General features: G+C 48.5%; 1 protein-coding gene across 3 annotated transcripts in view; it reads right to left on the bottom strand.

Moving 5' to 3' along the window:
* The window catches only part of EGFR (epidermal growth factor receptor), a 221,087-nt gene that overhangs the window by 4,174 nt on the left and 192,359 nt on the right, over positions 1–24,554 (bottom strand). Inside the window, exons 21-29 of one of the 3 annotated variants that reach the window (XM_064169562.1) lie at positions 20,349–20,534; positions 14,858–15,013; positions 13,090–13,165; positions 11,748–11,894; positions 8,285–8,382; positions 7,491–7,658; positions 7,345–7,392; positions 7,150–7,255; positions 607–5,723 (exon numbers count right to left, since the gene is read on the bottom strand). In XM_064169562.1, coding sequence (XP_064025632.1) covers positions 5,347–5,723; positions 7,150–7,255; positions 7,345–7,392; positions 7,491–7,658; positions 8,285–8,382; positions 11,748–11,894; positions 13,090–13,165; positions 14,858–15,013; positions 20,349–20,534 — 1,362 coding nt within the window. In that variant the 3' untranslated portion in view covers positions 607–5,346. Of the gene's footprint in view, positions 1–606; positions 5,724–6,298; positions 6,384–7,149; positions 7,256–7,344; positions 7,393–7,490; positions 7,659–8,284; positions 8,383–11,747; positions 11,895–13,089; positions 13,166–14,857; positions 15,014–20,348; positions 20,535–24,554 lie in introns of those variants that run through there. The other 2 variants (XM_064169564.1, XM_064169565.1) reach the window with 2 other exon arrangements.

The raw sequence follows: 24,554 nt of genomic DNA, 5'->3' as shown, positions 1-24,554 counted from the left end.
CTCCTTGGCACCCTGGAGCACTCTTAGACAGAACAAGGACAGCCCAAGCTCCTTGTGATAGAGTAGAATCATAGAACAGAATTAACCAGCTTGAAAGAGACCTCCAAGCTCATCCAGTCCAACCTAGCACCCAGCTCTGTCCAATCGACCAGACCATGGCACTAAGTGCCCCAGCCAGGCTTTGCTTGAACACCTCCAGGCACAGTGCCTCCACCACCTCCCTGGGCAGCCCATTCCAATGCCAATCACTCTCTCTGCCAACAACTTCCTCCTAACATCCAGCCTAGACCTCCCCTGGCACAACTTGAGACTGTGTCCCCTTGTTCTGTTGCTGCTTGCCTGGCAGAAGAGACCAACCCCACCTGGCTACAGCCTCCCTTCAGGTAGTTGTAGACAGCAATGAGGTCTGCCCTGAGCCTCCTCTTCTGCAGGCTGCACACCCCCAGCTCCCTCAGCCTCTCCTCACAGGGCTGTGCTCCAGGCCCCTCAACAGCTTCGTTGCCCTTCTCTGAACACATTCCAGTATCTCAACATCTCTCTTGAATTGAGGGGCCCAGAACTGGACACAGTATGGGATCTCTTTAAGCTGTTTGGGTTTCTGTGACATTGTTGTAGCCCTAACTGTGCTACCCAGAGAACAGAAGTGATTCACTCCATAGTACCTTGGGTTTTGCACAAGAAATCTCTGCAGAAAACCTCTGCTTTAAACCAGCAGCAGGCACAGCAGCCACATAGACACCTGTATCCACAGCAACAGTTGGTGGCCTCACTGATGTCCCTGGGAAAATTTGGCAGCTGTGTTGGATATGGATTGCTGGCTGCACCCCTTCCTTGGCATTACTTTCCTACACAAGCCCCTTCCCTTCAAATAAACCACAGGACTGTGTTTCCTAACGATGAGGCTTCACAAGGCCATTTGCTGCTGCTGCTGGTGGGACAGAGCATCACCCTAAAGCATTTCAGAAATCACCATCTAGTTCCAACTGCTCTCTCTCTAGAAAAGTCACTGCATTGTTGTCTGCCAGCTAGAAATAAAAGCAAACCCTCTGCCTCTTGGATTAATTTCCCCTACAAGACGAACTGCAACGTGAAGGAAATGTTCCAAGCCAACTCCCTTTGCAGCAGAAGAAAACAACTCAGGGCCTGAATCAAGTGTACAGCCAGTGTGCACAGAGGATGGGAAGACACCAAAGTAAGATGAAGGCTCTTGGTTTTCACATACTTAGCAGTTATTGAATGTCTGAAACCATTATTATTGCAAAAGCAGGTCCACATTAACTGCTGCTCTGTGATTAAAAGATGCTAAGCACCAACCCGTGAGTGGTTTTATTTTGCCTGCCAGGAGAAACTCAGTAAAGAGGGAAATGTTAAAATGTCTCAATTACTAAGACTGTGGTAGCTTTCCAACGTGGTTGCTGCCTGCTGCATCTCCCTAGTTAGTTGCATTAAAAAAAACCACCTCCTGAGAGGCAATGGCAGAGTTTGCAGGTTATTTCTGGATGCTGCCTTCTGCTGCTGAACTGCCTTCACCTTTATGAGCAGCTATGATCTGTGAGAGGCTCCTTGCTAAATGGTCAGCAAGCTGCAGTGGGAAAGCCAAACCATTTCAGCTGCTAGACTGATTGATTTTTATTGTTGTTGTTCATCTCAGTGGAAATAATTTGCTCCATTGCTATTGTCTGTTGTCCAATGAGCATCGCCCCCCTAAGCAGCTGCTGCATGGTTCCCTCTGCTCCCTCTGCACTGCCCACAGACTACAGCAGACTGCCCAGTTTGAGTTTTTCTGCTGGTTTTTGAATCATTTTTGAACCATACTGTGTTCAGTTTTGGGCTCCCCAGATTAGGAGGGACAGGGTTCTGCTGGAGAGGGTTCAGTGGAGGGCTACAAGGATGATTAGGGGACTGGAGCACTGCCTGATGAGGAGAGGCTGAGGGACCTGGGGCCGCTTAGTCTGCAGAAGACTGAAAGGGGATTTAATAACTGTCTACAAATATCTGAGGGCTGGGGGTCAGGAAGGAAGGGACAGCCTTTGCTCACATGCTCCCTGGGATAGCACAAGGAGCAATGGATGGAAGCTGCAGCACAAGAGCTTCCACCTCAACACAAGGGGGATCTTCTTTACTGTAAGGGTGACAGAGCACTGGAACAGGCTCCTCAGAGAGGCTGTGGAGTCTCCTTCTCTGGTGACTTTCAAGGCCTGTCTGGATGCATTCCTGTGTGACCTGAGCTAGATTGTATGGTCTTGCTTTGGCAGAGGGGTTGGACTCAATGATCTCTTTGGGTCCTTTCCAACCCCTAACATCCTGTGAACCTCTAAACCATCTTCAACAGTTTCTTCTCCCTAGTTACAAGCTGATAGGATGAGAGGAAACGACCTCATGTTGCACCAGGGGAGGGTTAGATTGGTTGCTAGATGAAATTTCTTGACTGAAAAGGTTCTCAAACTCTGGAACAGGCTCCCCAAGGAGGTGGTTGAAAAGAGGCAGAGATGTGGTGCTGAGGGGCATGGTTTAGCACCAGACCTGGTACAGTAAGATGATGGTTGGACTCAATGATCCTAAAGGTCTTTTCCAACTAAAATGGTTCCATGATTCTAAAAGGGCAAGCATATCAATTCCATTAAAAATCTCCCATGCTACATGATGCTGGTGATAGATCTTGCTACTTCTTGGTGTTCTTTCTGGTTCCAGCTAACAGAATCAAGCAAAACATCAATCCATTCCTTTTGTGCAATACTGTTGGAAAGATCTGCAGGGGAAGGTGCCCTGTGTGGTTTTTCTCCTGCTCTGCTTGGAGACATGAACAGATTTAGCAAATTGAAAATGATCTGTGATTTCTGTTAAGATCTTTGCTTTGCTTTATGTACATTTCTCTTGGGGCTGTGGGTGGAGAAAGGCAGCCCTGCCTGTGCACACATGTTGCATGCTTGTGAGAGCAAGGCAACAAATCTGCTCTCAGGAATGCAAGGAGAAATCTGCCACTAATTGGGCATGGGGAAAGCATTTTGGTTAGTGCTTTAAACACAAGCCAGTAGTAATTCCAGTTGAACACTGCACCTTCCACACCACTTGTGCCTGCAACTTGGCCACAGTGACACGTGCCTGCCAAGCAGAACAGTCTGGATTTTGATCCAAAACATTGCTTTAGCCAAAAGTGATGAATTACTACACACAGATAAGTTGTGAATGTGTTTTACACCATGTTGCTTTTTAAAGGAGCCATCCCACATGACCATCACTATCTTTCTTTCCACAGTAATTCTGCAGGAACAATGTTCAGAGGACCTGCTGCTCCTGGACTCCAAATGCAATGCTTAGACTAATAGTCTAAACACAGGGGCAGCATAAATTTGGCTCCTTCTTATTACTTAATACAGACTGCACAGACTCTGCAACTCAACTGCTTATGCTGCCCTCAAGCACATTCATAGACTCATTAAGGTTGGAAAAGACCTCCAAGATCATCGAGTCCAGTGTTTAGCCAGCTACCAAAAATCACCAAATGTATGTTTGCTTCCTGCCTGCCTGGTTTGATTAAAATAGCCCTGCTGAGCTGCTGGTGGGATGCATCTAAATTACTGACTAAATCCACACTTACCTTACTCCTCCTACACGTTCAAGGAATGTTAATGATGGAAAATTCTGAAGTTCTGTATCACAGGCCCCAGGAAAGAGTGGCTGCTCTGGCTGCTGTGATTAATTTCATGACTACCAAGCTAAAATCTTGGCCTCCATAGAACAGAATTAACCAGGTTGGAAGAGACCTCCAAGCTCATCCAGTCCAACCTAGCACCAAGCCCTAGACAATCAACCAGATCATGGCACTAAGTGCCCCATCCAGTCCTTTCTTCAACATCTCCAGGCATGGTGACTCCACCACCTCCCTGGGCAGCCCATTCCAATGCTAACCACTCTCTCTGGGAAGAACTTCCTCCTAATATCAAGCCTTGCCTCACCTGCCTATCCCACACTGCCAGCAGAAGATGATGCTAGGTATTTTAAAGAAGCAGCAGGCAGCCCTGTGTTTCAGAAAAGTGAGACAATTTTTTCCATCACCCCAGATTGCTCTTCCTTTCCTTAATTCATTCTCCCTGCCCCTATTGTCCTGCCAGGATATGTAGTCCCTAAGGGCCAGGCAACCATCCCAGTCTCTGCCCCAGTGTGCTACCTTGAGATGGGTAAAGCGTAACACCTACATATCCCTTTCTCTGCCAAATGCTTAAAGGAAGATGATTTCTGCTCTGAGCTCCTTTAAGACAAGAAATAAAACTACTTGGATAGAGCTTCCTGTGTTTCAAATAAACCTACTTGGGTAGAGCTCCCTGTGTTTCAAATGAAACTGCTTGGCTAGAGCTACCTCTGTTTCTTGCCCCACTCTAATAGACTTCTTCCAGTCTGTCTTGTGAATGCTCCAGTTTGCCACCATTTGCATTTCCTTGACAGTTAATTAAAGTCTATTCAGCGTGATTTGAGACTTCATTTTTCAGTTAGGGCAACATCTTTTACCAGTTTTGCCGCAGAAGAGAAGCATTTTTACAACCTGACAGCTGCAGAAGTGATCAGAAAAGACAGTGCCTTGCGTTTGACCATCAGCAAACAGACTAGTGAGCACTTTATAACCATGTGCAGATGACTCTGAGGTGAGTTCCTCCTGTCAGTTTCTAGCAGTAGTGGTCAGCAGGGGATGCGTTGTGCCATTCTGCTCCTTGTGCAAGGAGTAAATCCACTCCATACGTCCCTGGGCAGAATCTCCCACACATCCCCCAGATGCATTTTTATTCTTTGTGCCAGAGGCAGTGTATGGAGCCAATTCATACAAAAATGGTGTTTTGGAATAACTGTTCCAAGAGTTTTGGGAAACTATTTAGTAGCTTTTTGTTTTTCCCTGCTGGTGATCCGAGCACCACGTAGCAGACCAGCGGTACAAACATCTGATCTTGTGTAAGACTCCAAGCATTTATAAAAATACAAAGTGTAGAAAGGAGTTTGACTGTACAATGTGTACAGCTCTCAGGTTCATCCCAGAGTGGCTTCTTACCATGCTACCATTTGAAAATAAAAGGAATGCATCCATGGGTTTTTTTTCTGTCCAAGAAGATCCTGCTCCATTTCAACATGCATCCCAAAGCAGGTAACGGGCCTCAACTACTAGGTGGAAATGGGCAGGAAAAGACCCAAGCTACCATCAGATAGGACTCAGAGTTTCAGCCCCCATGCTGAAAAGTGAAAGATGTGCTTAGTGATGCATAGCAGTTGCCGTTTGCTCTGAGCAGGAGTCCATTCTTGCAGAAGCCAGGGAGCTCACGGAGTCTAGCTTGACTCCCTGCAAGAACAAATTCTCTATGGTCATGCCGAGGCTTCGATGTAGTCACTTTTTGGTGCTGCTACCCTTAAGTACTCAGGGTTTTCTGCTGCAGGAACTTTCAAGAGACCGTTGGGTTTGGTTTCCTTGGGCAAGAAGTCCTGCTGGTAGTCAGGATTGTCCAGATTGATTTGGTGGTTGCCCGCCTGGATCCAGTAAGGGGAGCTCTCGAAGACTGTCTTGGTCAGGGGAGACTGGTTGGTGTTGAGATACTCAGGGTTGTCGACAGCTGTGCTGTGTGAATTTTGGTAGCTGGAGTCTGTGGGGACCTTTGAGTTTGCTGTCAGAGAGAAGTTATTGTAGATTGGATTCTGGACTGCCGAGGCAGAAGTTTTCTTAGGTGCCAACTGGTTGACATACTCTGGAGTGAAAAGAAAATGAGAAGTGATGATGCTGAAGACAGCAAGAAAATGAAGATGCAACTAATGCAGCCATTTGCATCACTTGAGGTGTAGTTTTAACCTTGCTGCCACTTGCTATTTGGGTACAGCATCCCACTGAACTTCCCAGAGTGGAAGAGAGACAAGGGCAGGGAGCTGCTGTGACATGACACCAAATGTGCTGCCCTGAAGTTCTCCTTCAGAAACTGGGTTTGCAAAGCAGTGGAAAGACAGCTGGGACCACAAGACAGCGAGATAGCTGCTGCTGATTTTAGTGACGTGTGGGTGGCTCTGTCCCAGATACTGTTCTGAAGCTGCAATCTGGGAGCCTAGCTGCCAGGAGCTGTTTCCCTAGAAGAACGTTTAGTGATGAAGAAAATGCTTAGCAAATACAGGACTGGCATCCATGGCCAGAGGCTCCATGTTTCACTTCACTGCCATCCCTTGCAGGGGTCTCTCATGCTTTTATCAGCTGTGGTCAGGTCTCGGAAGGGTTGGTTGAGATTCCTTCTTTGAGGGCACGAAGCACCATGACTGCATAACCCAGCACCAGGTTCCTCAGTGCTCGCTGGCTCGCTGTCTGACTGCCTACGCCGTTAAAATCCACATGAAGCTGTGAGCAGCTCTCTGTGTATCAATACCTGAAAAGCAGTGAAGCTGCCTGGAAGCTGTTTATATTGCTGGAACGGTTTAAGGGGTCAAACTCTGGTTTTAAAGGGGTATTTTCTCAAGTAGAAAGCTTTAAACATAGAACCACACACGCTAACTCCCCAGCCAGATGGTACACACATAGCTGGTGAAGGAACTGAAATGAGAAACAGCCAGAAACAGTCAGATAAAGTCTAGGAAAATGATATCTGCAGGCATTTCCACTCTTGTTTACTGGGCAATAAAAAGGCAGCAAGCATTTGGATGGCTCCTGTTCCACAGAAAAGGAAGGAAGACAATCAACAATTATCTACACAACCAAATGGCTTGGGAATGAGTGGCCATGGGATCATAAAGTCATGGAATGGTTTGGGTTGGAAGTGACCTTAAAGATCATCTAGTTCCAACCCCCCTGCCATAGGCAGGGACACCTTCCACCAGACCAGGTTGCTCAGGGCCTCATCCAACCTGGCTTTAAATACCTTCAGGGAGGGAGCATCCACAATTTCCCTGGGCAACCTATTTCAATGAATCACCACCCTGACTGCAAAGAATTTCTTCCTAATAGCCATTCTAAATCTACCTTCTTCCAGCAAAAGTCATTCCCCCTTGTCCCATTCCCAGCTTTCTTGTAGGCCCCATTCAGGTACTGGAAGGGCACTTCAAGGTCTACCTGGAGCCTTCTGTCCAAGCTGAAGAGTCCTGACTCATGAAGCCTGTTCCCATGAGAGAGGATGGAAACATGGGAGAGGTACTCACCTGGGGCTGGCAGGAAGCCGTCATCTATGCTGTCCTCCAAGAAAGCACCAGTTGGGTCTGAGCTATACCTCTGGACAAAGCTGTCTTCCCTCACAGGGTGCCCCTGCTAGGATGGAAGTAGAGAGAATTCAGTATTAAAGGGACTGGTAAGGACATAAGAGAAGTTACTCATTTATTACAGGTCACCTCACTTACCCCATTCCTGTCAATACAGGTGGTAGCAGAGTTGTTGCTAGTTGCACTCTTTTAAAGGGAGAGAAAGAAAACACAGGCATTATGAGAAGCAGCTCACTCTGAAAATTACTCACTATGCTTCCACAGAGGAGAACAAACATTCCTACCAGTGAACTCAAGAGAGGAGTGCGGGACGTTGAAGGGCTGTTGAAAAAGCCTTGGTGCGGCACCAGATACTCATCCGCATCCACTATGTCCTCCATGTCCTCCTCCTCCATCAGGGTGCGGTAAAACTTGGAGTCCGTGGGGCTGGGCAGGTGCATCCGATCATCTCCCTGCAAGACAAGTTGGTGTGACAGAGGGCTCACAGTTCCCTTTGAGCCCTCATGATCCCCTTCTCTGTGACAGAGGGCTCATGGCTCCCCTCAAGCCCTCATGATCCCCTTCTCTCAGAGGGTTCATGGCTCCCCTCAAGCCCTCATGATCCCCTTCTCTCAGACAGAGGGCTCATGGCTCCCCTCAAGCCCTCATGATCCCCTTCTCTCAGACAGAGGGCTCATGGCTCCCCTCAAGCCCTCATGATCCCCTTCTCTCAGACAGAGGGTTCATGGCTCCTCTCAAACCCTCATGAGGGGTGGTTGTGGCCAGGAGGAGGTTGCTCTCTTCTCTCAGGTGGCCAGCACCAGAACGAGAGGACACAGCCTCAAGCTACACCAGGGGAGATTTAGGCTGGAGGTGAGGAGAAAGTTCTTCACTGAGAGAGTCATTGGACACTGGAATGGGCTGCCCGGGGAGGTGGTGGAGTCGCCGTCCCTGGAGCTGTTCAAGGCAGGACTGGACGTGGCACTTGGTGCCATGGTCTGGCCTTGAGCTGTGTGGTAAAGGGCTGGACTGGATGATCTGTGAGGTCTCTTCCAACCCTGATGATACTGGGATAGCTCCCGGTGCCTGGGTTTGGTACCTGTATGACGAGGTAGCGGGGCGGGTCTCGGGCCATTTTGGAGAACTCTGCTATCAGCTCCCGGAACTTGGGCCGGCTGTCCGCGTCGATCATCCAGCCTGCAGGGGAAACAAAGACACTTGTGCTGCTCAAAACGAAACAAGCACAGTCAGAAAGTCCAGCAAGCTTCTTCTCCCCCTCTACTCTGCCCTAGTGAGACCACACCTGGAATACTGTCTCCAGATTTGGGTTCCCCAGTTCAAGAGATAGGGACCTGCTGGAGAGAATCCAGCAGAGAGCCACAAGGATGACTGGGAGACTTGAGCATCTCCTCTGTAAAGAGAGACTGAGAACCCTGGAGCTATTTAGTCTGGAGAAGAGAACACTGAGAGGAGATCTCATCAATGTGTACAAATATCTGAGGAGTGGGTGTCAAGTGGCTGGGGCCAATCTCTTTTCACTGGTCAGCAGCAATAAGACAAGGACAAACAGCTACAGATTGGAACGTAGAAAGTTTCACCTCAACATGAGGAGAAACTTTTCTACAGAGAGGGTGGCAGAGCACTGGAGCAGGCTGCCCTGAGAGGTTGTAAAGTCTCCATCTCTGTAGACTTTCAAAACCTGCCTGGATGCGTTCCTGAGTGAACTACCCTAGGGGATCCTGCCTTGGCAAGGGGATGGGACTGGATGATCTCTGTAGGTCCCCTCCAACCTCTGAAGTTCTGTGATTCTGTGAAAATAAACAGTAAAGATAAACCAGCAAAAAGAGCTGTGCCATGTGTGGGACAAAGAAAGGAGTTACTCATAAAGGATGATCAGAGGGTTCTCCTATGACAACCCGCTATGAAGTTGGGGCTTTTCAGCCTGGAGAAGAGAAGGCTTTGAGAAGACCTTGTAGTGGCCTTCCAGTATCTGAAGGGGACCTACAGGAAGGCTGGGGAGGGACTATTTACAAGGCCTTGTAATGACAGGACGAGGAGTAATGGGTTTGAACTGGCAGAGGGGAGATGTAAACTAGATGTTAGGAAAGGGTTCTTTGCAGTGAGGGTGGTGAGACACTGGCACAGGTTGCCCAGGAAGGTTGTGTGCTCTCTCCCTGGAGGTGTTCAAGGCCAGACTGGCTGAGGCCTTGAGCAAGCTGGTTCAGTGGGAGTTGTCCGTGTCCATGGCAGGGGGACTGGAACTGGATGATTTTTGAAGTCCCTTCCAATCCCAAACATTCTATGAATCTGTGAAATACTGCTTCTTCAGTTAAAAACAGATACCTAAATACCCCAAATAGCTGTGCAATAACTGCTGAGGTTTCAGTAGGGTTCAGCATCACCAAGGAGTTTCTAGGCTATTACTTTCGAGTCTGGACACCTCCTGGGCTAGCTGCACACATCTGAATCTGGTTCCTGCTGACTGTGCTGAGCATACAGGATCAGGCTCACCCTATGTGGTACCTGTCCCAGCAAAGCAATATGGGAGTGATGCAGGATTCCCCAGAAGTACTGCACTACAGCTGCAGTACTGCATGGCAGTATGGCTCCTATTGCAGGAACCTTTTGCTGCAGTGAGAAAGACTTAAATGCCACCTAGTGGGCTGCTTATCTGCGTCCTCACAGTGGCAAGCAGGGACATGGAAGTCACAGAATCACAGAACGTCAAGGTCTGGAAGAGACCCTGAAAGATGACATCTAGTCCAATCTCCCTGCCAGCACAGGATCACCTCTACCAGACACAGCCTGGAGACATGCAGCGAGCCAGGTAATAGTCAGACAGCTGATAGAGATGGAAAAGGGGCTTGGGATTCAGAAGCTGATGTGCCTTACAGATGGCTGAGTAGAGCCACAGAGACCTTCAGCTCTTGTGCCACTTGCCTGCAACAGCTGTGTGCCAAGAAGGGGGCATCCAAAAATGAGGAATAAATCAGATAAGTAACTCCAGCTCTCCAAATGCATCTGTCCTTACCATGGTGCCTGTGCTTCCAACTCTCCTTCAGTAAAACGAGTGCACAACCCATGTGTCACAGTGGGAGGCATGAACTAAGAGGTAGCATGGAGAAGGTGTGGAGGATCCTGCATCCAGTTCTGGGCTCCCCAGATAGAGAGGGACAGAGATACACAGAGAGTGCCCACCAGAAGCTATAAGGATGATTAGGGGACTGGAACATCTGTCTGATGAGGACAGGCTGAGAGACATGGGGCTGTTTAGCCTGGAGCAGAGAAGACCAAGAGGAGACCTCATTATTGTTTATAAATATCTGAAGGGTGGATGCCAAGAAGGTGCCAGGCTCTTCTCAATGGTGTCCTGTGGTAGGACAAGGGGCCATGGATACAAACTGAAACACAGGAAGTTCCACTCCAGTATGAGGAAAAACATCTTTCCTCTAAGGGTGCTGGAGCCCTGGAGCAGGCTGCCCAGAGAGATTGTGGGGTCTCCTTCTCTAGAGACTTTCAAGATCTATCTGGATGCATTTCTGTGTGACCTACCCTAGGTGACCTTGCTCTGTCAGGGGGGTTGGACTCAATCTTCAATGGTTCCTTCCATCCCCTACCACTCTATGACAGGCTGGTAAACCAGAGTGTCAGGTGAAGTGGGTGGTGCTATGCTAGCTTATACTGCCTACCCATACTGCCTCAGAATAGTCAACAGTACCATCAGCAGTGAGAATGATGAGAAAACAGAAGGTGGCTGAACTAGTGACAAATGAAACCATATCCTGTGCTCCTAGCTAAGGGTCAAGGTGTGGGCAGGCACTCTGAGGTCACCCTCCTTCAGTGCACTCACCACCAACACACCATACACCAGTGTAGCATGAGAGCAACTGGCACTCAGCTCAGGTGAGCTCCCTCAGTGCACTCACCACCACCACACCATACACCAGTGTAGCATAATGAGAGCAACTGGCACTCAGCTTAGGTGAGCTCCCTCAGTGCACTCACCACCACCACACCACACACCAGTGTAGCATAATGAGAGCAACTGGCACTCAGCTTAGGTGAGCTCCCTCAGTGCACTCACCACCACCACACCACACACCAGTGTAGCATAATGAGAGCAACTGGCACTCAGCTTAGGTGAGCTCCCTCAGTGCACTCACCACCACCACACACCAGTGTAGCATAATGAGAGCAACTGGCACTCAGCTCAGGTGAGCTCCCTCAGTGCACTCACCACCACCACACCACACACCAGTGTAGCATAATGAGAGCAACTGGCACTCAGCTCAGGTGAGCTCCCTCAGTGCATTCACCACCACCACACCATACACCAGTGTAGCATAATGAGAGCAACTGGCACTCAGCTTAGGTGAGCTCCCTCAGTGCACTCACCACCACCACACCACACACCAGTGTAGCATAATGAGAGCAACTGGCACTCAGCTTAGGTGAGCTCCCTCAGTGCACTCACCACCACCACACCATACAGCAGTGTAGCATAATGAGAGCAACTGGCACTCAGCTCAGTGAGCTTGCACAACCCCAGAGGATGAACTCACATTTGACCATGATCATGTACACATCTATGGTACAGATGGGAGGCTGGGGCAAACGTTCGCCTTTCTCCAAGACAGAGGAGATCTCACTGGCAGGGATCCCCTCATATGGCTTGGACCCAAATGTCATCAGCTCCCAGACTGTCACACCTGCAGGGTGGGAAAAGAAGACTGTCAGAGAGGCTCTGCTGCAAGCCGAGGCGCTTGACCTCGGTGCAGACAGGTTGTGAGTGGAGAGAACTTTCTTGGAGTCACTGCATTGCCAGAACAACACTCTGGAAAAGCAGTTTCTGACATGATTTCAACAAGAGTCAGACTAATAAAAGACATTAAAATCACCATGACTTCCTCTTTCATTCATTTTTAGGTACTGGGGTTTGTTGTTGGTTGGGCTTTTAATCTCATTTAGTATCTCAGTGCTGAAGATCCCACAAGCTCCCCAGCCCTGTAGAAGGGAAATGCAGGTTACCACCTCCTGACTCCCAACTCAGCAAGTGGCTTTAAAAATGGAAGTGGTATTTGTTTGAAAATAATCTCTTTGGAGCTGAGCAAGAGCAGCTTTTGACAGATGTGCAAACCAGCTGCCTCGGTGTTGTTTGCTGACGTCTCTCTGCCTCTTGTGATGTAGCTGTTGTGATTGTTTGGTAGCTTAGGATACAAAACAAGATTTTGGATGCCAAGATACCTAAGTGGATTAAGAGGACCAGAGGCTATACTTTGTCTAAAAGGACACAGCTTCTGACCATCTGCCTTAAAACTTTCCTGGGAATGCAAGAGCTCATGGAGTTGAAATTTTGGAACGAGTTGACTTGAAAAGTTCCCTTTCCACTCTGCTGTCTTTCGAGCTGGCTTAGGAACTACACCCAACATAAAATACATGCCCAAGGCTTTAGCATTTGCCTTCACCTTTAGCATTTTCCTCTCAATACCAGGGCAGCACAAATATTTTAGGCCACAGCAGAGTCACACAGATTGACACTGCCCAGCTGATGGCTTCAAGTCCTCCCTCTTGTTACGTGGCTCTATTGTCAGCCCAGTCACACACTTCATGTGAAGCTACTGAAGAAAAGCACCAGCAGGGCTTCAGTGAGTGGAGCAGAGTGCCCTACATGCAGCCCCAGCGAGGAGAGGGCTCATCATCTGAAAGCATATCCTGCAGAACATCTTCTGCCTTGCTAGCCTGCAATTTCATGGGAATGTGACTCTTACTGAAATGCTGATTTGTTCCACTGTTTGCTTCATCTCTCCACTTTCTCATAATAGGAAGAAATAAAGCTCTGCGTAGAGTCCAAATCTCACAATTTTCCAACCCATTTCCAACAATAATAAATGGATTTTGACTTGCCGTAACTCCAGACATCACTCTGATGAGTGTAAATCCGGTGCAGAATCGACTCCAAGGCCATCCACTTAATGGGAACCTAGGAAAAAAATCACAAATAAAGCCTTAAAGAGGCTAAGTCCAAATTTATCAATGCCATTTACCGCCAGGAGGTGTCGAAACCAACGGTTTGGTTGCAAAAAAATCAGCCAGAAACCATGACAACATCTGAGCTGGCAGACAGACAATTATCTGAGCACCAGAGCAGGCAACTTTTAAGTCATAGAATAGAATCATAGAAATCAACCAGGTTGGAAGAGACCTCCAAGATCCTCCAGTCCAACCTAGCACCCAGCCCTAGCCAGTCATCTAGACCATGGCACTAAGTGCCCCATCCAGGCTTTTCTTGAACACCTTCAGGAACGGTGACTCCACCACCTCTCTGGGCAGCCCGTTGCAGTGCCAATCACTCTCTCTATCAAGAACTTCCTCCTAAAGTCCTTCATCATTATTATTATTTCCATTTAAGATGCTGAACCAGGGAACTTGTGAAATATCTGGTGTGTCAGAAAGACGTCGTGCATTAGTTTTACAATAGTTTTAAGCTATTTTACCTACTGCTTTTAAAAACTTCTCCTCACTTCACATTTACCCAATCTCAAGCTGTACGAAAAAGACTGATCTGTGCTCATGTGGTTCCTATTTTGGGTCTCTGCAAGATCTGCAAGGAGCTTCTCTTTAATTTCTCAGCAGGATGGTTTCCATCCATCAGCACTTCATAGCACACGAAGGCATGCTGAACCAAGCCTGACAGGACTTTCTTCTGCTACAAATACACAGCATTCCCTTTCTGTTGTGTCTTCATAATCTGCACAGTGTTATTGCTGTTGGCTCAGTGATGAATTCAGCCTTGCCTCTAGTTTTGCCTTTTCAATGTTTTTTCACTCATGTTGCCTTTTTCCCCCACCCCCCCCAGACATTCTGGGTGGGAATTTCAAAAGCCTTTGCTGCTCTACTACCTCCTCTCCCACTGGCCTGATGCTGCTTCAGCTGATTTCAGAGGACTCCCACAGGTTTCAAAGGCAGCATGCTGAGACGGCAGCTGAATGCTTCTGTCTACAGTTAGCCCACATCTAAGGCTGAATTACAGCAGTTGCTCTATCACCCAATGATCCCTCCCCAGCAAAGAAGGGGAACTGGGAAAAGGAGACTCACAGGTTGAAGTGAAAATGGATTTAATGAAATAACCAAACTGGTAGCAACGTCAGTATAAAGAATATAAAGTTATACTCATCTCAGCAAAGCTACAGCAGTCACACCATACAGGAAGGCAGTGCTCAAGAGCAGGAGAAGGGGGGAGAGCAGGAGAAGGGGGGAGAGCAGGAGAAGGGGGGAGAGCAGGAGAAGGGGGGAGAGCAGGAGAAGGGGGGAGAGCAGGAGAAGGGGGGAGAGCAGGAGAAGGGAGAGCAGTAAGGTGAGGAGAAGCCTGCAGAGGAACCTAAGCAGGAGGCTCTAGCAAAAGACTCCCCTGTCCTCACTGAAGTTCACTATACTGAGTGTGATGCTGATGGTCTGGGATGCACCTGGAACCAACTCCAGTCAGTTGTGCTGGCTGCCTCAGAGCTGCTGACAATCTGCAGCCCGTGACTGGCCTGGGATTCTCTCCCAGCAGCAGCAGAACAGCTTTGAACACTCCCCTTCCCCTGCCCCTTTTAACCCCACCAGGTTAAAGGCTTGTGCAGAAGCACAGCGCTGCCGAACGTGCAGCAGCTCGCTCTCTGGAGCGCTTTACCTTGCCTCCCTCGGCGTGGTACTCCTTCTCGTCAGCACTGAGCAGCTTTGCCAGCCCAAAGTCGGTGATTTTCACATGCTGAGGAGTCTTAACAAGGACGTTCCTGGCAGCAAGGTCACGGTGCACCAGGCGACGCTCCTCCAAGTAGTTCATTCCCTGCAAGACAACAGACCGTTGGTAGGCATCACATGCTTTGGCCTCAGATGTGCCAAGCTGCTACCAAAGCTCAGCTGCCCTGTGGTAACACACACCACCACAGACACGGAATAACCTAGCCCACCTTCAGGAGCAGGTTGGCTGCTTTGGTCTATGAGATGACTACTGCAGGCTGAGGATGTGCACTTGCACAGTTACCTGGAGAATTAACTCTAACCCTCTGTAAATCTGTGGGTTGATGCACCAGCAGTGGATGAAGAATAATGAGACAAGAGCAGGTACATGTAGCAGAGGATGTGGCTCCTTTGGGATTTAGCTCAAGAGAGAGATTGACATCTTTGGATGTGGTGCTTAGGGATATGTTTTAAAGTGAATCTTGTAGAGTTGGGTAATAGGTTGGACTTGGGGATCCTGAGGGTTTTTTCCAACCTGCAGGTTTCTGTGATCCTGTGAGATGGGACTTTCAAATATGGAGGCAAACTCAGCAGGGAACAAGGAAGAAAAATGACACCATAAGCCAGACTGAGTGCCTGCAAAAGCCCAAACAGATTATCCATGTTACCTTGCAAAACACACCAGAGAAAAAAGATTGCTGTTTGCCAGAGGTAGAGGTTGGAAAGCCTGAGTAAGTGAGAGAAGAGACTTTCATGAGAGTACTTTGACATGAAAATGATTTTTCTGTGGCACACCACCTTGGTCTTAAGCCATCTTGCAGTTAAGCCAAAAAGCTAAGACGTTCCCACGTCTGGAAGATGTTTGAGCATCCCTTGCCACCACATTCAACCATGTTCTTTCCAATTGCCCTTTGCTTCCATTTAGATCTTCTCTCATCACTGAGGGCCATATAAACACATCCTCAAAGAAAAGCTGTCAAGCAATGTTGGCTGCTTGGCAACCCCAATGACTTCATGAGAGCACAGTACTGAGTTTAACTAACACCTTCCACATGCACTGAGGCCAACCCTATAGAGAGTACTCAGACATTAATCATTCAAAGCTGCCAATACTGTGCCTTACTACAGCATGCTCTGCCTTCTGCCTGCTAACAATGAGGCATCCCACTGCAAAGGTGGAAAACACAGAATCATAGGATGGTTTAGGTTGGAAGGGACCTCAAGGATCATCCAGTTCCAACCCCCTGCCATAGGCAGGGACACCTCCCACTAGAACAGGTTGCTCAAGGCCTCATCCAATCTGGCCTTGAACATCTCCAGGGAAGGAGCAGCCACAATCTCCCTGGGCAACCTGTGCCAGTGTCTCACCACTCTCACTGGAAAATAACCTTCCCTAACTTCTAGTTTGAATCTCCCCTCTGCCAGTTTAAACCCATTACTCCTCATCCTGTCAGTTTAAACCCATTACTCCTCATCCTGTCACTACAAGACCTTATCAATAGTCCCTCCCCAGCCTTCCTGTAGGCCCCTATAAAGGTAAAAATAAAATATAACAAAATATATAACAAAAAGATAAAAACCTCATTTCATGGCTGAGCTCAAGATGTACATCTTTTCCACTCTAACTCCTCTTTGAAAAGGCAAGTTCTTCCAGTTTCACTGCCTCTCCCATGGTTAGACTGGGTTCCCCATAGCACACGTGCTTCCTCTGGTACAACTGCCTCTCGAGGAAGAACAGGACTAATTGTGCTGCTCTGACTTCTAAAGCATGAACCTACCAGCTGTGTTTCTGACCACAGAGAACATTCCCCTTTCCCTTAACACCAGTCTCTTGGAGCACAGAACAGAAAAAGTTCAGGATTTCTAAGTTTCCTGCAAGATTATTTTCTCCCAGCCACAATGACTGCCAGGCTGCAGGGCTCTGCTGGCGGCAGCTTATGTGCTCCGACTTTTTATGAGGCGAGAATTAACAGAAGAAGCACTTCAAGCCTACAAAGTCCATGCCAAAATGATCAGGTTGAAGACAGAGCGCTGGAGGGAATCATTCCTTTCCAGCCACCACCCCCTTCCTAAGCCCACTGCTAACCTGGACCACCATCGAATCCTCCACCCGAGTCCCTCAGCACAACTTCACCCAAGCGCTGTTCATGTTGCCAAAACAAACCACCCAAACAAACTGGCTGGGTGCCACTGCAAGCGTGGATTTAATTACACAAAAAGACATTTAGCCAGCAGAGCTCTGCAAACAAAAAACCTTAAGCTGCTGACAGAAAACAGAACATCTTAAAGAAAATAACAATCATGTCATCTAGCCCTAGCAGGACACCAAAACGGCCTTGCTGCGGGGACTTACTGAGACGCAAAGCTGCTGAAAGCAGGAGGATGAGTTTCACACCAAGCTGGTTAAGATGTTGATGGCTAAGAGACATAACTGCACACCAAAGATGTTGAACTGCTTGTCTGGAAAGTTCAGCAGATCCTTGATTGAGTGCAGGCCAGGGGTACCAGCCATTTCTCATCTTGCAGTGTGAGACCAGTGTGTTCAGAGTTACTTCCCATGGAGTGTCTACGCTCTGTTTGAAGAGCAGGAGCCCATACCTCAATGAAAGATCATGTTTGTGAAAGATGCAAAGAAAACTCATTTCAAAGCTGTGAAAACAGAAACAAAACTAAGCTTCCCAGGGAACTTGCCTCCTGCTGGTCAGTTACCAGACATAAATATGTCTGTTTCCACATTTTTCCCCCTCCAAAAGCACTTTTTTTCCTAAGAGTGAGAGAACGTCCAAAAGTCTGCCGTGATTTTATCAGAGTGGTAGCACCAAACATACTGGTGGGAAAAAGCTGTATGCACAGTTTATGAGTGCTTTGAGGAGAACTTCAGTGAGGAGCAGCACAAAGGACTATGCTGAAGGTCAGGCATAGCCAGAGAGGGTAGATGTTGCTATGGGCAAGCTCTGAACCAACATGAAAAAAATCAAACAGAAGCCAACAATTGTGAATGGCAACCTCCTGGGCAAGCGATGCCCCAAGGATCTATCTGGGGACTGATTTTGCCACCTTACAAATTAACAAGAAGGAGGAGGAGGAGGGAAATGGTGCCTCCAGCTCATTGTCCAAAGAGACTGCAACCAGGACAGAGCAGTAATTGATTTGAAACGAGAGCAAAGGAGTCCCAAAATGCAACTGGCATCCCGGGTGGACAGATCAAGTAAAATTCACTTGGCTATGGAGCCGGTGGGAAAGAAGTACACACACCGAGATGAAAAACATGCTCTGTGTGCTTTTGGTGGCTGAATTTCTCAAGTCCTCAGCATGTTTCCTGCAAGCAAACCGCAGCCAGGCAAGCCTGGGATGTGTACAAGGTCTCCAGGGAGCAATAAGGCTGTAAGTGTGTGGTTAGCTGGCAGACTGGCATTCCCCCACCAAGCGGTGCTGAGGCAGCCGTGTTTTTGGGATATTGCTGTCTCATAGGATGAGCCTCAAACAAACTGCAGCTATTTCACGGCTGGTTTTGCTCCATTCTTCCATGCTTGCTAGTGGCAATCCACATTCCAAAACCAGCATGTTGCTGCTAAGGGCTAGAGGCTGTGCTTCAGCCTCGTTTGCTGCTCTTCTCCTTGGCAAGCAGCACCAGGAGCGATAAGGTGCTTTTTCTTTTGCACTGTGGCCATTCCAATGAGATGACAGGCACCAACTTAGTGCCTGGAGATTACAAACAGCCCTGGAGTGCCCAAATGTTTTCTGCTCACACCAGCCTCTGCTAGAATGAAGCTGGTCATTTATTCACAGAATCTCTTTGGCTAGACAAGACCCTTCAAATCCCTAAGTCCAAGCATCAACCCAATACTACCACTGCCATTAAGCCGTGCCCTGAAGTGCCATGTCCATATGGCTTTTTAACATCTCCAGCACTTCCCTGGGACTCCTGTTCCAGCACCTGACCACTCTTTCCGTAAAGAAATTTTCCCCAACATCCAATCTAAACATCCCCTGGTGCAACTTGAGGCCATTTTCTCTCATCCTATCACTAGTTACTTGAGAGAAGAGACTCACTCCCCGCTCCACTAGAGCCTTCTTTCAGGTGACTGTAGAAAATAAGAAGGTCTCCCCTCAACCTCTTCAATATTTACCAGCAGTTTCCATCCCCAGGAATTCAGAGATTTCAGCCTGAAATTCTCAGAGACACATAAGAAGTACTCAACATAAGATTTCTTCAACCTCAGTGTTTGTCCTGTGGCACAGCCCAAAGAAATCCACTGCTGGAAGCAGGAGGTTAGCACAGGAATTGCTGAAGGTGCTCTGAGCATAAGGAAAGAACTTCTTCACTGTGAGTGTGACAGAGCAGTGGAACAGGCTGCCCAGAGAGGCTGTGGAGTCGCCTTCTCTGGAGACATTCAAACCCTCCCCCCCCCAGGACATGATCCTGGACAACCTGCTTTGGGTGACTCTGCTTTAGAAGGGGTTAAATGACCTCCAGGGTTCCCTTCCAACACCTACCACTTGTCCTTGTGAATTCTGCCCTCTCCCTGCCACCGCTCTGTCGCATCACATTGTCATTTCATGACTGGGTGTTTGGTTTGGACACACACATCTTGGTGCTAATACTACACTGTCTAGGAGACAGTTAAAGTTTGCTCAGCAGCTTGACAACAGTCGGTTATCACAGTATCACCAAGGTTGGAAGAGACCTCAGAGATCATCAAGTCCAACCCTTTACCACAGAGCTCAAGGCTAGACCATGGCACCAAGTGCCACGTCCAATCCTGCCTTGAACAGCTCCAGGGACGGCGACTCCACCACCTCCCCGGGCAGCCCATTCCAGTGTCCAATGACTCTCTCAGGGAAGAACTTTCTCCTCACCTCCAGCCTAAATCTCCCCTGGCACAGCTTGAGGCTGTGTCCTCTTGTTCTGGCGCTGGCCACCTGAGAGAAGAGAGCAACCTCCTCCTGGCCACAACCACCCCTCAGGTAGTTGCAGACAGCAATAAGGTCCTCCTTGAGCCTCCTCTTCTCCAGGCTAACCAATCCCAGCTCCCTCAGCCTCTCCTCCTAGGGCTGTGCTCAAGGCCTCTCCCCAGCCTCGTCGCCCTTCTCTGGACACGCTCAAGCATCTCAATGTCCCTCCTAAACTGGGGGGCCCAGAACTGAACACAGCACTCAAGGTGTGGTCTAAGCAGTGCAGAGTACAGGGGCAGAATGACCTCCCTGCTCCTGCTGGTCACACCATTCCTGATGCAGGCCAGGATGCCACTGGCTCTCTTGGCCACCTGGGCACACTGTTGTTGAAGACACAGTGACAGTGTCATGTGTAAGGTATCTAGGAACTGTGTGGTGACACGGAAAGATTTACACAGCCCAGTGAGTACATAGGCTGTGTGGTGTCAGATCTGTCTGCTGGAGTCTGAGCTGTACCTCAGCTGGAGGCCTGCTGCTGCCCTTACCTTTGCAATCTGCACACACCAGTTGAGAAGGTACTGGGAGCCAATGTTGTCCTTGTGCTCTCGGATGTAATCGAGGAGGCAGCCGTAAGGCATCAGCTGTGTGATGAGCTGCACAGTAGAAGTGAGGCAGATTCCCAACAAGCGGCACACGTGCGGGTTGTCAACACTGGCCATCACGTACGCTTCCTGAGTGGAAAGCAACAAAAGCCATGTCAAACCATCCCTCTGGGAAAACAGAAATGGCTGGAGGTGGTAGGCAATGAGAGGTTGTTAAATAATCTATGCCAGCTCTGTGCCTGTACCAAATACTTGTATGGCCCACTCTGCGGACTGGAAGTTTTGACTCTCGGTGCAAAGTGTACATTCCAAACACTGCAGCATCACTGAGATGCTGCAGAGGAACGAGTCTCCCATGACTGGTACACCAAGCAGAAACCCTGGGGACAAAACTGAAGGACCCCTCTAGTCACAGTATCCCAGTATCATCAGGGTTGGAAGAGACCTCATAGATCATCAAGTCCAACCCTTTACCACAGAGCTCAAGGCCAGACCATGGCACCAAGTGCCACGTCCAGTCCTGCCTTGAACAGCTCCAGGGACGGCGACTCCACCACCTCCCCGGGCAGCCCATTCCAGTGTCCAATGACTCTCTCAGTGAAGAACTTTCTCCTCACCTCCAGCCTAAATCTCCCCTGGCACAGCCTGAGGCTGTGTCCTCTCGTTCTGGTGCTGGCCACCTGAGAGAAGAGAGCAACCTCCTCCTGGCCACAACCACCCCTCAGGTAGTTGTAGACAGCAATAAGGTCTACCCTGAGCCTCCTCTTCTCCAGGCTAACCAATCCCAGCTCCCTCAGCCTCTCCTCGTAGGGCTGTGCTCAAGGCCTCTCCCCAGCCTCGTCGCCCTTCTCTGGACACGCTCAAGCATCTCAACCACACCTGGAATACTGTGTCCAGTTTTGGGCCCCAAGTTCAAGAGAGACAGGGACCTGCTGGAAAGAGTCCAGCAGAGAGCCACGAGTGGGACTTGAGCATTGCCCCTAGGAAGAGAGACTGAGAAACTCTTCAGAGGCTGGGGCAGCATGGACCAGACACACTGAAGACATCCTTTAACATGGCCAGAGGGTAGATACTCCAGATTTTGTGGGGTTTATTTTTGGGTTCAAAAGCTACTTTGGGATTTAAATTTGAGATCTGTGTTTGAACTGACATCCAGTGGTCTGAGTGCTAGCTCAAAGAAGGGATTCCAACAGGGGGAAAAAAATCCTGGAACTGAAGTTGCCATTTTTTTAAATGAACTTTGTCTGTGCCTGATTTTCTTCTGGCCAAATGTGAAAACATTTAATTGAAAGCCAACACAAATGGGACATAAATGGTAATGTGCCCATGCAGCGAGGTCAAGTTCTCAACTCAGCATCTGGAGTGACACCAATTTGTTGTCCCTCAGCAACTCAACATTAGGCTAGCAGCACCCCTAGAGTTTAAACCAAAAGCCAGGCCACTACTGTAGCAGAAGGAGCACACCTGCACTTTCTAAGAGCAGGGAATGAAATACCATAGCACTTCACTCATCACCTAACCAGCTTGCCATGGATGCCACATAGCTCTGCAGCTGGTAAGAACTATTATTAAACTAAGTTATTACAGCAGTGATATTCAAGAAATAAGCAACCCCAACACTTAAGCAATGTTTGTTGGCTTTGGTATTATTTGATGTGCCAGCTGAAGGAAAACATGATGTAATGCAGCTTTCCACTCCTTAGTATTCTTGTTTTGAAGTCTCTGGGACTAAAATAGTCTGCAGGCAGCCAGGTTAAAGGTGATCTCTGGTAGAACTGGGTAAGGGCTCCTCAACCTACTGCAGGATGTGAGCAAGGCATTGAAAAACAACTCTCTTGTCAACTAATACTGATTCTTTAGGCTAGCCCAAGGGAAGATAAAGTAAGAACTCAATGTGCTGTTCAGTTATGTAGGTGCTCAGATGTAAGCAGAGACTGTGCAGTAGCTCCCTAAGCTTTCAAGAGCTGTCATACTGGTGCAGAGCACCTGCTCCTTGCCTTACTGTTGGGCTTCAGATCCACCTTATATTCACAGAATGACAGATTGGTATGGAATAGAAGGGATGTCTGGAGACCATCCAGTCCAATCCCCCTGCTAGCACAAGATCATCCAGAGCAGGTTATGCAGGATTGTTGGCAGGCAGCTCTTGAAAGTGTCTAGAGAAGGAGACTCCAGAACCTCTCTGGGCAGCCTGTTCCAGTGCTCTGACACCCCCTCAGAAAAGAAATTCTTCCTTAAGTTCAAGTGAAACGTCCTGTGTTCGGGGCAGCAGAGCTGGAGCTGTTCTCACTGCCCACCTGCTGCACAGCCTGCAGGGGGCTGACCTGGGGCTTGAGAACTGGGCTGCTGAAAGAGCAGGGTGGGCGTAGGGGCCACAGAGCTTTCAGAGAGCAGCCAAGCCTTGACACTGCCTCTTCCATTCAGTGACACAGGCCACCACCTCCTCACAGGGAGCAGAAGGGAGCTATTGTGCAGTTGGGGGGCCCTCTAAGTAGCCCAAGACATTAAAGTGGACCTTTGTTTCAACTGTTTATCTTGGAAATGTCTGTGGTACACTCTGACCTGCTCCAAGTATGCGTGGTATTCATCAACAGCCTTCTGAATTAGCCCTACCCTAATAAAGCCAGCGAGAGCTTGCCTGGCTTGTGCACGGCAACGATGCTGCACTCGGTCTATGCCCAGCACGTTTCTCTAAGACAAATCATCTCTAATTGGACATTATTACCTCTGAGGTTTCAGTGACCTTGAAAAGCTGGGTTTGCACCAAAAACTCTGGTTTGAGAGAACCTTTTTGGAGTCATCAGTCTGACTTCTTTCATGGGTTTGTATTTTTAAATGGAAGGGATGAGTCCCACCAACCCAATCGTCTCAACAAATGAACAGGGCTGGGGGAAAAGCAAGAGCTTTTTGTTAAGCATCCTAACTCAAAGGAAACAAAGTGATAAGGTGAGGATATGCTGCAGACACCTTGGAAAGAGAAAGTGGTTTGACATCACTGAACGTCGTGCAGTCCTTGCCTCTGCTGCCTGAGTCCTGCGACTATCCTGACCTGCTGAAGGCAGGATGCAGTACTGCAGGCTACTTCATTAACCCTGCCTTCAGTACACAGGAACTTAATGCAGGTAAGTCCACATCACACAATCACAAAATGGGTTGAGTTGGAAGGGACCTTAAAGACCATCTTGTTCCAAACTCCTGCCATGAGCAGGGATGGACCTTAAAGACCATCTTGTTCCAAACTCCTGCCAGAACAGGTTGTTCCAGGCCCCATCCAACCCTGCCTTGAAGAAAGCATCCTTTGCAAAGGCTGTGTTATGCTCCTTACTGCTGTGAAGAGGGAAATAAGGGGCAGGTCTCAGGGCAGGCAGCTGAGCAGCATCTTTGCCAGCTTCTCAAAGCAAAGAATGCCAGCAAAAGAAGGGACCAGCAGGCAAGGGATGGAGGGACCTGAGCCACATGGCTTCAGGACCTAGGGCTTGAGACTAAACTAAAACCAGAATGAATATTACTTCATTTAGGACAAGAGGAAATGTCCTCAAGTTGCATCAGGTGATGTTTAGGATGGATGCTAGGGCAATCAGGCTGGACACCAGGAAGATATTCTTCACCGAGTGATTACCCATTGGAATGGGCTGTCTGGGCAAGTGGTGGAGTCACCATCCCTGGAGGTATTTAAAAGGAGGCTGGATGAGGCACTTAATGCCATGGGTTAGTTAATTAGAAGGGACAGGTTTGATAGGTTGGACTTGATGATCTCAGAGGTCTTTTCCAACCTGGTTAATTCTGTGATTCTGTGAAACGTCTTAACTGAAAGGGTTACTCCAAAGACTGGCAATGTCTTAACTGAAAGGGTTACTCCAAAGACTGGAAACGTCTTAACTGAAAGGCCAAAGACTGGAATGGGCTCTCCAGTGAGGTGATTGAATCCCCTTCACTAGAGGCATTTCAAAGAGGCAGAGATGTGCTGCTGAGGGACATGGTTTAGCACCAGACTTGATGAAGTTAGAGAATGGTCAGGCTCAATGATCTTAAAGGTCTTTTCCAACCCAAATGATTCTATGATTCTACACTTCCATAGCCTAGTTTCATAAACTTTAGCCATGTTTTCTGAAGTGATGAGCTCTGTCTAAGTGACAAAATGCAATTCCC

The sequence above is a fragment of the Pogoniulus pusillus genome, chromosome 32 (assembly GCF_015220805.1).
Source record: "Pogoniulus pusillus isolate bPogPus1 chromosome 32, bPogPus1.pri, whole genome shotgun sequence".
NCBI classification, from domain to species: Eukaryota; Metazoa; Chordata; class Aves; order Piciformes; family Lybiidae; genus Pogoniulus; species Pogoniulus pusillus.
This window is presented reverse-complemented; position numbering and strand designations above follow the sequence as displayed.